Source organism: Enhydra lutris, unplaced genomic scaffold (genome assembly GCF_002288905.1).
Source record: "Enhydra lutris kenyoni isolate GAN:26980312 unplaced genomic scaffold, ASM228890v2 scaffoldscaffold13, whole genome shotgun sequence".
Classification (NCBI taxonomy): Eukaryota; Metazoa; Chordata; class Mammalia; order Carnivora; family Mustelidae; genus Enhydra; species Enhydra lutris.
The window spans coordinates 49645629-49657347 of NW_019154097.1; the positions used below are offsets into that span (position 1 = coordinate 49645629).

Consider the following 11719-nt stretch of genomic DNA (forward strand, 5'->3'; position numbering starts at 1 on the left):
GCAGAATCTTTATACTGATGCTAACCCTCTAAGACACTGTAAAGAAAAGGTGAAATGAATAAAATTTTAAGAAATCGGCCAAGTCTCCTCAGCTCTAAAGATGCTCATTTAGAGTTCAAGAGCTCTGCATATTACAGGGCCGGGGGACGGTTAAGAGAGGGGCAGAGAAAAGAGGGAAGAGCCTAGTCAGAAGAGAAAGTGAAGCATCTCCAGCCCCCCTGGAAGTCTGGATGCACCAGGTGTCTTGTGTACATGATGTCTGGTGGTGGAGAGAGGGGAGCAGGACCCCCTGAGTGACAAAGGTCCAATCCTTCTACATGATTCCTATAGTGGAAAGAGACCAAGGAGGTCAAGATAATGAGACAAAAATCCAACCCAGTCCCTCTGCCTCCAGCATTCCCATAGCTTGGGAAAAGGGTGAGGACCCCAGAGCACCAGACCTGGTGATTTTTCTGCCTCTCCTGAATGTATCTTGATTAGTCTAGGTCCCAGCTGGTAGTCAATCAGAAACTCATCCCTAGGAGCAAACAATGTCATTCTACCTCCTGGCTACAGCAATTGGAGTTGAGGTGGGGGACACTCCTTCTTCAGATCTGGTGAAGTCAATAATAACCCCTTACGTGTTCCTATCATGCTTGAGGTGCCCAACACTTAAGCAACTTCCCCTTTGTTAACTCTTTTGATCTTCAAAGCAGACAAAGAAAATAGATGCTGATTAGCAGCCCAAGTCCAGGGTTCCAGAAGCAATGAACCTGGACAGTTACTCACAGATAAAGGAGGACCAGGCTGGTAGCCAGGAGAAGCCAGGTTTCCATGGAAAAGCTTGGGATCAGGTCCATGGCCACTTTTCCTCTGTGAATTCTCTCTGCTTCCGTTCAGCAGTGTGTGCTAGTCCTTGCCGGCCTGTGGGTGCGGAGCTTCCCCTCTCACCAGCGGTAATTCAGTGAGGCTGGGATGTATATACTGAAAAGGTGGCGGGGCTGGAGCAACAGCCAGTAGCGCGGCCACCTGAGCTCCACCCACAGGTGTTCCCCAGCCATGAGTGCTGACAAAGCATCCTGGACACTCCAAGTTTGACCTTCTATGAGTTCATACCCTGTGGGAAATCAATAAACAACTCAGTGTTATCAGTTATCTCAAAGGTTACAGAAACTCATTAAAATTACTGTCCTTCAATCTCTAACCTGTCCTTGTGAGCATGGCTCCCTGCACCTCTAAATACTTGAAACTCTGCAAACAAGAAAGTGTAGATCTACACATCTTTACTGATGTTGTCTTCTCTGCCTAGAAATGCCCCTATACCCCCTACAAGGATCCTTACTCATCCTTCAAACCTAGATCCAACAGAATCCCCTCTGTTAGAGTCTTTCCTCCTCAATATCCTTGAACAGATATAACCACTTCATCCTCTGGGAAATTTCTATCCCCCAGCCCCAGTTCTATTATCATCCTTTCTACCCTCCAGTCCCATAGTTGGTCTACACACCTCTTTGCCTTACAGATAGAGAGCTTCTCAAGGGTACAGTCTGAGTACTTGTCAACATTATGTCCCTAGTCCCCAGCCAAGCCCTATATGCTCGGAGGAGCATCCAGAAAGATTGGTGGAGTTAAGTTGTTAAAGGCAAAATTGCAGGGCTTCCTGTGTGTTCTTTCTGGGTGGATTGTTGGTGACCAGGCCACATACCTGCTGTGAGATCTAAGAACATACCTGGAAATTACACTGCTCATTAATACCACTCTGACCCATGTTCTGTGTCTGCATGGCCTGAGAAACTGGATTATGTGGCATACCTCAGGAATCTCTGGGACAATGGAGCCCTGCAAAGAGATAATTAAGAAAGAAGTGGCTGTAATCTTGAATAGCAACAATGGACAGACATAGGAAGCTAGAAGATGATCCCCAGAGAGTCCTAGGAATTCTGAAATATTTCTGCCCCCTTTTGGTGCCTTCACTGGGCACCATTCCAGAGGTCATGCTATTATCCCTGTTTACAGATACAGAGACTGAGACTCACTGACTGCATCCTCATGATTTCCTACTCTTAAAAAAAGGTATAAATAAGTAAACATGAAGAGAGACTGAAAAGTCTGTGTTCTGAAATATCGGTTTTCAGTGCTTGCCCTTCCCTGATAAGGGTCACTACAGGAAATAGAGAAACCCAGGCTGCAATAGCAAACTGGTTAAAATTCTGTCCCTAACTCCATGGCAACCCACACAGCAACTTCTTTGGGGGTCTTTCAGAACAAAGGACTCTGCCTCATCTCAGCAGGGAAGACACATGCAAGATGGCAAGTAAGTGTATTCTTGGGTGGGATCTCCCCACCGTGTTCCCCAGCAGAGAACTACAGAGAGTACACAAAAACAAGGAAAGATTCCAGTCATCTGATAATCTGGACAATTAATTCTCTCACCTAAACACAAAGCCTCTTATTTTACTTTATTTTACCCACAGAGACTTGGTTTCAACCTTCTCCAAATCCTAGGCTTGGCTGGAATGACTCGTAACTGAGCCTAATTTGAGCATCCACCTGCCCTGTTCACCTCAGTGCCTGCCCCAGCTGCATGGAATCCATCCCAACAGCGATAGGCTAGTCATTGCTGAGGACTGAAATGCAGCCAGCACTGACCCAATGCAAATGGCCTTGTCTGCAAGGGTGAAATAATAGAGGCATGAGCTTTGCACCCCATCCTTCCCCAGGAGGAACACCTGTCCCAAGGAGACTCACATCCTCAGAGTTGCACAGAGGGTGTGAAGGAAGACGTGTGTTGGAAGAACACCGCACATACCCCATGGCTCTCATCTACTCCTTCCTGCACTATGTTCATCATGTACTTTCCATACTCTGCTCCAATGCATGGGGTAGAAATATAACTAGGACCCAGACATCATTCAGTTGTAGCAGAGAAAACTAACAGACAATTTTAGTACAGCCAAAAAAAAAAGTAACCATGCATTCTTTTCAACAGGGAACCAGCTTATCAGCTTTCTCTGTTTCCTTAGATATTGGTCAAGTTGAATCTCAAATAACATTCAAGGAAGATTGAGTTCAAAACCTACTCAGGGGTAATCTGAAATGGTTCCTGTATGCAAAAAGGCAGGAAGACATCTGAGTAATACAATACCACCCCAGATCAGCAGTTTTAATAAGCAAAGGGAATTTACTCACAAATCTTGTCTTGGGAAGCTGAAAAAGCAAATCTCCATACCCAAATGCCACATCTTAATAGTTTAGAGAGGCCTTAATTTGTTTCAGAGCCCTTAATTTGTACTATCCAGAACATCACAACACCACATCACTATGTTGAAGCTGTATCTTTGGGGCAATTTCTGGGATGGGGAAGGCAGCAAAACACACATTCCAAGGACAGAGGAGAGGGCAAGTCGTCTCCAATTGCCTGAATCAATTCATGGGTCAACAAGCAGTTGTCTCTAATTGTTGAACTCCTAGTGTGTTTTGCTTGACCCTCAGCTGGCACACCTAATGCAGCTATGATAACACACTCTGACCAAGTTAGATTTTACTCTAGAACTCAAGGGTGGTTAACGAGAAAAATAGAAATATCAGTTATCACATTAACCGATAAAGAAAAGTCCTACCATCAAAATATTTTTAGAAAAAGCATTTGGTAATATTCAATTTCCATTTATGACATAAAAGTCCTAAAATACTAATAGGGAATTTTCTTAACATGATGAAAGGATCTACCAAAAAACCTAAAGGAAATATCATTCTTCATAGTATAAAAGTACTTTCCTCTTATACCACTTTAATGTTTTACCTTATGAACATATAGCCTTTTCAAAAGTAGTAACTTCTTTTATTTTTTTTAATATTTTATTTCTTTTTAGCGTAACTGTATTCATTCTTTTTGCACCACACCCAGTGCTCCATGCAATCCGTGCCCTCCCTAATACCCACCTTCTTTTAAATAATAAAATCTCTTCAATTAACTTTTTGCTATATTTGAAAAGAACATCACTACTAGTTTTTGTCAGGAACCCAGCTCGGGGCTCCTAGGATAAAAAGTTCAAAAATCACTGAAAAAATTACATATTTTTCTACCTTAAAAACCTGGAGCACCTGCGTGGCTCAGTGGGTTGAGCCTCTGCCTTCTGCTCAGGTCATGATCTCAGGATCCTGGAATCAAGCCCCGCATCAGGCTCTCTGCTCAGCAGGGAGCCTGCTTCCCCCTCTCTCTGCCTGCCTCTCTGCCTACTTGTGATCTCTCCCTCTGTCAAACATGTAAATAAAATATTTAAAAACAACAACAACAACAAAAACTTCCTGAACTGTTCAGCAAGGGACAGAGGGGAAAGGAGAAGGCCAGAGGGTTCATTTGGCCAAGATTATCTACGTTCACAAGCTGGAGTTCCTGACCTTTAGTTAGAACACAACCTTCTTTGATAATCAGATGAAAGAAATCAATCTCTCCCTAGAAAATACACAAACACTCATGAAACATTTTTGCACACAGTTCAAGGGATTCCCAAAGAGACATGGCACAATGGTAGCTGCCAAGCCCACTGATTTTTTCCAGAAAACATGCCTTGCCAACTGTGGCCTACTTCTGAGCTCCAGCAGGAGATTCTGGTTGGTTATGTGTTTATTTCCAGGATCATGGGGACCTCTCTATCCATCTGAATCAGTCTTCACTGTGCACAGTGCTAGGACACACCCTGGAGGCAAAGTGTGAACAAGATTATGACCAAGGGAGGGGCTCCTGGTGGCTGAGTCGGTGAAACATCTGGCTCTGGATCTCAGCTCAGGTCTTGATCTCAGGGATGTGAGTTCAAGCCCCATGATGGGTTCCAAGTTGGACGTGGCACCCACCTAAAGAAGAAAAGAAAAGACTATTACAAAATTCACTTACATAGAGGACCTAGGTGGGGTGCTCCACCTTGGGGATGCAGACATCCATCCCCAAAGGTATTGGGAGCTTGGGGGAAGGCAGAGAAATGTGGGATGGGGAGCCACCCTGCAGGGGGTAGGGAGAGGGTATTTCTCATAGGAGGGTGACACAGGTTGTACCATGGACAGAGGAATATTTGACCAGAAAAAGAGAAGGAGAGAGGGCATTTGGGGCTGTGAGAATGGCCAGTTTACCATCATTATCATTGGTGAATATGTTTATCATTTCTTGGTTGCAAAGTACATTATCTAAGTCAAGCTGATTTTTATTGCTGCTAATCAGGAAGTAATCAGATCACAGCCCCAGGTAAGGATCCTCCACTTCTAGGCCAACGCTAAGGCCTACCCTGGTCAACAGGGAACTGGAGACAGGGCAGGGCCTCTGGAAAAAGCAACTACAGTAACCTGTCTTAACACCTGCCAGGGTAATTTCTGGATTTTAAAAAATTTATTGAGGTAAAACTCACATAAAATTAACCATTTTTTTAATTTTTTATTTTATTTAAATTCAATCAATTAACATATAATGTATAATTAGTTTCAGAGGTAGAGGTCAGTGATTCATCAGTCTTATATAACACCCAGCACTCACTACATCACATGCCCTCCTTAATACCTGTCACCCAGTTACCCCATCCCCCCATCCACCTCCCCTCCAGCAACCCTCAGTTTGTTTTCTGTCATTAAGACTCTCTTATGTTTTGTCTTCCTCTCTAATTTCATCTAGTTTTATATTTCCCTCCCTTCCCCTATGATCCTGTCTTGTTTCTTAGATTCCACATGAGTGAAATCATATAGCTGACTTTCTCTGATTGACTTATTTTGCTGAGAATAATATCGTCTAGTTCCATCCATGTCGTTGCAAAAGACAAGATTTCATTTTTGATGGCTGTATAATATTCCATTGTACATACATTCACATCTTTATCCATTCATTTGTCTATTGATATATGGGCTCTTTCCATAGTTTGACTACTGTGGACATTGCTACTATAAAAAACAACGTTTACAGCAGCAAAACTAACCATTTTAAAGTGAATGATTCAGTGTTGCTTAGTACTGTTCGAGGGAAAAACCACAATCCCAAGATGGAGTCACTTATGCTAGGCCAAGCCACCAAACCAGGACTTAGTACCTAATCTACTTGCCATTTCAACCTCTCCCAGAAACGTTGTCTTAACCAGTCAGTCAGGAATCTTCTAGTCAGTGCCAATGAGGTAACCTGTCACATGGGCCCTTCTCCAACCTCCAGAGGGAAGAGGAGGTAATCCACCTAATAAGATCCCTGCCCTTCCCCCTAAGGAGGATGACCTTGTTGAAATAATCTTTCCTTTTGCTAATAACTTGCTTTCTCCACCCTCCTGCCTATAAAAATCTTTCATTTTGTACAACTCCTCAAAGCATCTATCTACTTGCTAGAGAGGGTGTAGCCTGAAGATTCATGAATTGCTTCATAAAGCCAATGAGATCTTCAAATTTACTCATCTCAACTTCATTTTTTAATAATACATTCACAATGTTGTATAGCCACTACCTCTTTTTGGTTCCAAAACATCTCCATTACTCCAAAATAAAATCCTGTGCCCATTAAGCAGTTTCTCCCCACTCTCTCCTTTCCCCAGCCCCTAGCAATCGCCGATCTACATTCTGTCTTTAGGGATTTACCCACTCTAGATGTTTCATGTAAATGGAGTCCTGGAATATGTGATCTCTAGTTTCTGGCCCCTGTTAATTTAAATTTAAATATCTAATTCACTTTATTCAATAATTCGTGAATCAGCAGCATTCCATCTAGTAAAGAGAAGTGAGTTCCCAGGAACTATATGAAATGGAAGGATTTTACAGATAAAAGGAGGTGGGACAGGAATTTAAGAGTATATTATTTCGGGGGGGGGGGATGTATTATCCCAGGCAAAATTGCCTTCCTTAAAAGGGTTTTATCTTGCAGATGTTCTCACTGCTGCTGATCAGGAAATTCCAGATTGCCTGGGAGAGGCAGAAACTGCAGTTGGGTTACATATTAAGTATTGGTGGGGCTTAACATAAGTGACTCCATCTGGGGCTTTTTTCTTTTGAACACTTCCTTCACTTAGAATAATGTTTTCAAGGTTGATTCCTGCTCTGGCATGTATCAGCATTTCATTCCTTTCATGGTTGAAGAGCATCCTATGATATGTACTGTCAACCTGAAAATAAAAAGCCACAATGAGAGGCAAACCAGTGTTTATTTGGGCTCAACTAACTGCAAACCAAGGGGTGGAGATTCAGGTAGAAACCCAAACATGGTTCCACTTCAATATGAAAGCAGGGGTTTAAGAGACAAGGGGAGGAGGCAATGACATGAGTTCAAGAATAGGAAAACAAAGTTTTCTATGGAGTTTTTACAAGCTAAGCTACTCTAACTACTGGTTTTATTTTCAGAAAGTCTGAAACTACCAGTCTTATGATCCCCCTGACTTCTCAAGCAATAGCTTAAAGCAACTGCCATTTTGCCTGGTCCAAAGATTTTGGCCAGTTCAAACTAGGCTGGTAAGGTAGTTTCTCCATAGTGCCTGCTCTAGCTCTATTTTTTAAAATTTTTTTTACTTTTTTTAAATTCTGTTAATTAACATATATTATTAGTTTCAGAGGTAGGGTTCAGTGTTTCATCAGTTGCATACAACAACCAGCGCTCATTACATCATGTACCCTCCACACTGCCCATCACCCCAATCCCCCTTCCCTGCCCTCCAGCAACCCTGTTTGTTACCTATAGTTAAGAGTCTCTTAGGGTTTCTCTCCCTCTCTGATTTCATCTTATTTTATTTTTCCTTCCCTTCCCCTATGATCCTGTTTTGTCTCTTAAATTCTACATATGAGTGAAATCATATAATTTGCTTTCTCTGATTAACTTATTTCACTTAGCATAATACCTTCTAGTTCCACCCACATTGTTGTAAATAGTAAAACTTCATTTTTGATGGCTGAGTAATATTCCTGTGTGTGTGTGTGTGTGTGTGTGTGTGTGTGTGTGTGTATCACATCTTCTTTATCCATTCATCTGTCAATGGATATCTGGGCTCTTTTCAAAATTTGGCTATTGTGGACATTGCTGCTACAAACACTGGTAGAAGGAGGTGGGACAGGAATTTAAGAGTGTATTTTTTGGGTAAATACCTAGTAGTGCAAGATTTATAAAGAACTTATCAAATTCAACACCTTAAAAAACAAATAATCCAGTCAAGAAATGGGCAGAAGACGAACAGACATTTCTCCAAAGAAGACATACAAATGGCTTACAAACACATGAAAAATTGCTCCAGCTCTATTTTCAACTGACTCCAGTCATGACAATTTTTCATCATATATACCACAATTGTTTATCCATTTGAGACAGGGAAACTAAAGGGACGTCATGAAAATCGGCTTCTTGGCTCCTGTTCTTGCTTCTGTTCTCACTAGGACTGACACCACATCTTACATACACCTTATAGAACAGATAATGTACGTCCTTCTTGTAAAGGTCAAGGAGTTAATGATTTCTTTGAGATTTTCTAGCACAACAAACAACACCTAAAGAGTAACTGGGTGGGTCATCATGAATGTTTTCCAAGACCACTGGCTTAACACGACACCTTGGTTCCAGGGCATAAGTGACTTATAGAGAACAACTAAACATTCATCTTTGTTCCTGGATTACTGAGAAGACACTGTGCACCAGACCATCATCCTCAGTAAAATCCCCAGGCCCCAATGATGAGACTCACTCTTCTTTCCTTTCTGAGTTTCCCAGACACTCTGTCCATATCTACACATTCTACATATCTTAAATAAACTCTGCACTATTTTTCTGTTGGATTGTGCTTTATTTCTATCCTGTGCAAAGCCAAGGACCCTCTTGGCTTGTCTTGTGGGACCCCCCCACCAGCTCCGGGTCCTTAGACTCAACCAGCCTACATCACATCCATCCATTAATTTCCATTGTTTCCACATTTGGCTATTGTGAATGGTGCTGCTATGGATATGCAGGTAGGTGTATTTCTTTGAGAAACTTGTCAGTTTTCTTAAGTATTTAACTACAAGTGGAGCTGGTGAGTCATATGGTAGTTCTATGATTAACATTTTGAGGAACTGCCAAACTGTTTTCCACAGTGGCTGCACCATTTTACATTGTCACCAAAAATGTATGGGGGTTCCAATTTCTCTACACCCCCCCAATACTTGCTATTTTCCTTTTTATATTTTTTATAGCTATCTGTGTGGTTATGAAGTAATAAGATTTCTGGGCTTTTTAATTCTGTGCAACCAAAATGGTTAAGAATCTGAAAGACCATATCCAACATCTATAAAGAACTTTTAAAACTCAACACCTAAAAAAAAAATAATGCTATTAAGAAATGGGCAGAAGGGATGACTGGATGGCTCATTTGGTTAATCACCTGCCTTTGGCTCACGTCATGATCCCAGAGTCCTGGGATCTGGTAGGGCGTCAGGTCCTTGCTTGGCGCAGAGCCTGGTTCTCCCTCTGTCTGCCACTCCCCCTGCTTGTGCTCGCTCACTCTCTCTCTCTTTCTGACAAATAAATGAATCTTTGAAAAAAATCTTAAATAAAAAATGGACAGAAGACATGAACAGATACTTTTCCAAAGAAGACCTACAGATGGCCAATAGACATGTGAAAAGATGTTCAACATCACTCATCATCAGGGAAATACAAATCAAAACTACAAAGAGGTTTCACCTCACACCTGTCAGAATGACTATAATTAACAACACAAGAAACAACAGATGTTGGCTAGGATGTGGAGAAAGGGGAACCTTCTTGCACTGTTGGTGGGAATACAAACTGGCAGCCACTCTGGAAAAGAGTATGGAGGTTCCTCAAAAAGTTAAAAATAGAACTACCCTAGGATCTAGCAATTACACTACTAAGTATTTACCCAAAGAATACAAAAATACTAATCCAAAGGGATACATGCATCCCTATATTTATAGCAGCATTATTTATAATAGCTGAGTTATAGAAAGAGCTCAAATATCCATGGACTGATGAATGGATAAGGAAGGGGTGGTATATATACACAATGGAATGTTACTCAGCCATAAAAAAGAATGAATTCTTGCCATTTGCAACATGAATGAAGCTAGAGTATTGTACAAAATGAAATAAGTCAGTCAGGGAAAGACAAGTATCATGATTTCATTCATATGTAGAATTTAAGAAACAAAACAAATGATCATAGGGGAAAAAGAGAGAGGCAAACCAAAAAATGGACTCTTAACTACAGAGAAGAAACTGAAGGTTGCTAGAGGGGAGGTGGATGGGGAAACAGATGAAATAGGTAATGGGGATTAAGGAGGGCACTTGTGATGAGTACCTGCTGGTGTATGTAAGTGCTGAATCACTAAATTGTATAACTGAAATTAATACTACACCGTATCTTAACTAACTTGAATTTTAAAAAAAAGTCTGAGAGAACATGACAGAGATAGAGAGGGACAAGGAAGAGTGTGATTTGAACCTGGGCCAGGTAGCCCCTGAGCTTACTGTAGACTCCAAAAATATCCATGCTCTCTATTGTATAGACAGTCAGCAAATAGCGATCTGCAGAATTGACTGATAAGAAGGCCCTGTGGAAGTTAAACACTCTCAAGCCTCAGCTGCCTCGCCTGTTGACAATTAAGCCTTCCCTTCCAAAAGGAGGACCAGACCAGACCCTGCGCATGACCTGCAGGAACATGGGGCCTGAATCTCCAAGTCGGGCTCATGGTGGCTTTGACTTAAGAGAACATGTGGCCAGCAGGCATCTGACCCTCAGGCAAATGTTCACTCAGTATGAACTCATAAACAGTTCAACTTGAGGCTGAGAGAGGGTAAGAGTTAATTAACAAAATGATTAAAAAGTTCAGAGTTGGGCACCTGGGTGGCTCAGCAGGTTAAGCCTCTGCCTTCAGCTCAGGTCATGATCCCAGGGTCCTGGGTTTGAGCCCCACATCTGGCTCCCTGCTCAGCAGGAAGCCTGCTTCTCCCACTCCCCTGGCTTCTGTTCCCTCTCTCGCTGTGTCTCTCTCTGTCAAATAAATAAATAAAATCTTTAAAAATAAAAAGTTCGGAGTTTACCAGATGCAGATTGTTTATCTTCTTCCTTCTTATTGATTATGTTTAAATGGCTCTTTTTACTGCCCGCTCTGTGCGCAGCCACTGAGATCATAAATGCTTAGAGACTTTGTTTCCTGGGTTCTAATTGAAGCCTGCCATGTTTGTCCAGTTGTGTAAACACAGTACAGGGAACAGAACCACCACACTTCACTTTTCCCTACCCCAAAAGATCTAAAGACCCACTTGGTTGAGATCTCTTTCATCCTCCTTTTCCTGGTCTAGGCAGAATTTTTCTCTAGTTTTCTAAGTTGAATGCATAGTAGGCTAAGAAAAGGTAAATCACAAAGGAACCAAAAAATAGGACTAAGGAGAGCTCATTCTCTCCTTACCAACACAGTGTATTTATAAAATTCAGTCAGGTCTTGAAGGCAGGGCTGCGACTAGAGTGAGGGGGTTGAGGCATTCCATTGAGCCCAAAATTGCCAAAACTCTTAGTAATCAAATAAATTTTCTAATGCAGTAAGATTATATTCTAATGCAATACTTTATAGAAGTCAGGGGCACCTGGGTGGCTCAGTCAGTAAAGTATCTGACTCTTCATCAGCTCAAGTCTTGATCTTAGGGTTGTGAGTTCAAGCCCTGAATTAGACTCCAAGCTGGGTGTGGCACCTACTTTAAAAAATCAATATTTGAATCTCCCTGATGGCTAGTGATGATGAGCATTTTGTC

General features: G+C 41.8%; 1 protein-coding gene across 1 annotated transcript in view; it reads right to left on the bottom strand.

The window, feature by feature from the left end:
* The window catches only part of LOC111145602 (cytochrome P450 3A12), a 53917-nt gene extending 53078 nt beyond the window's left edge, over positions 1-839 (bottom strand). Inside the window, exon 1 of the mRNA XM_022500610.1 lies at positions 769-839. Coding sequence (XP_022356318.1) covers positions 769-839 — 71 coding nt within the window. The remainder of the gene's footprint in view (positions 1-768) is intronic.
* Between the last annotated feature and the right edge of the window lie 10880 nt (positions 840-11719).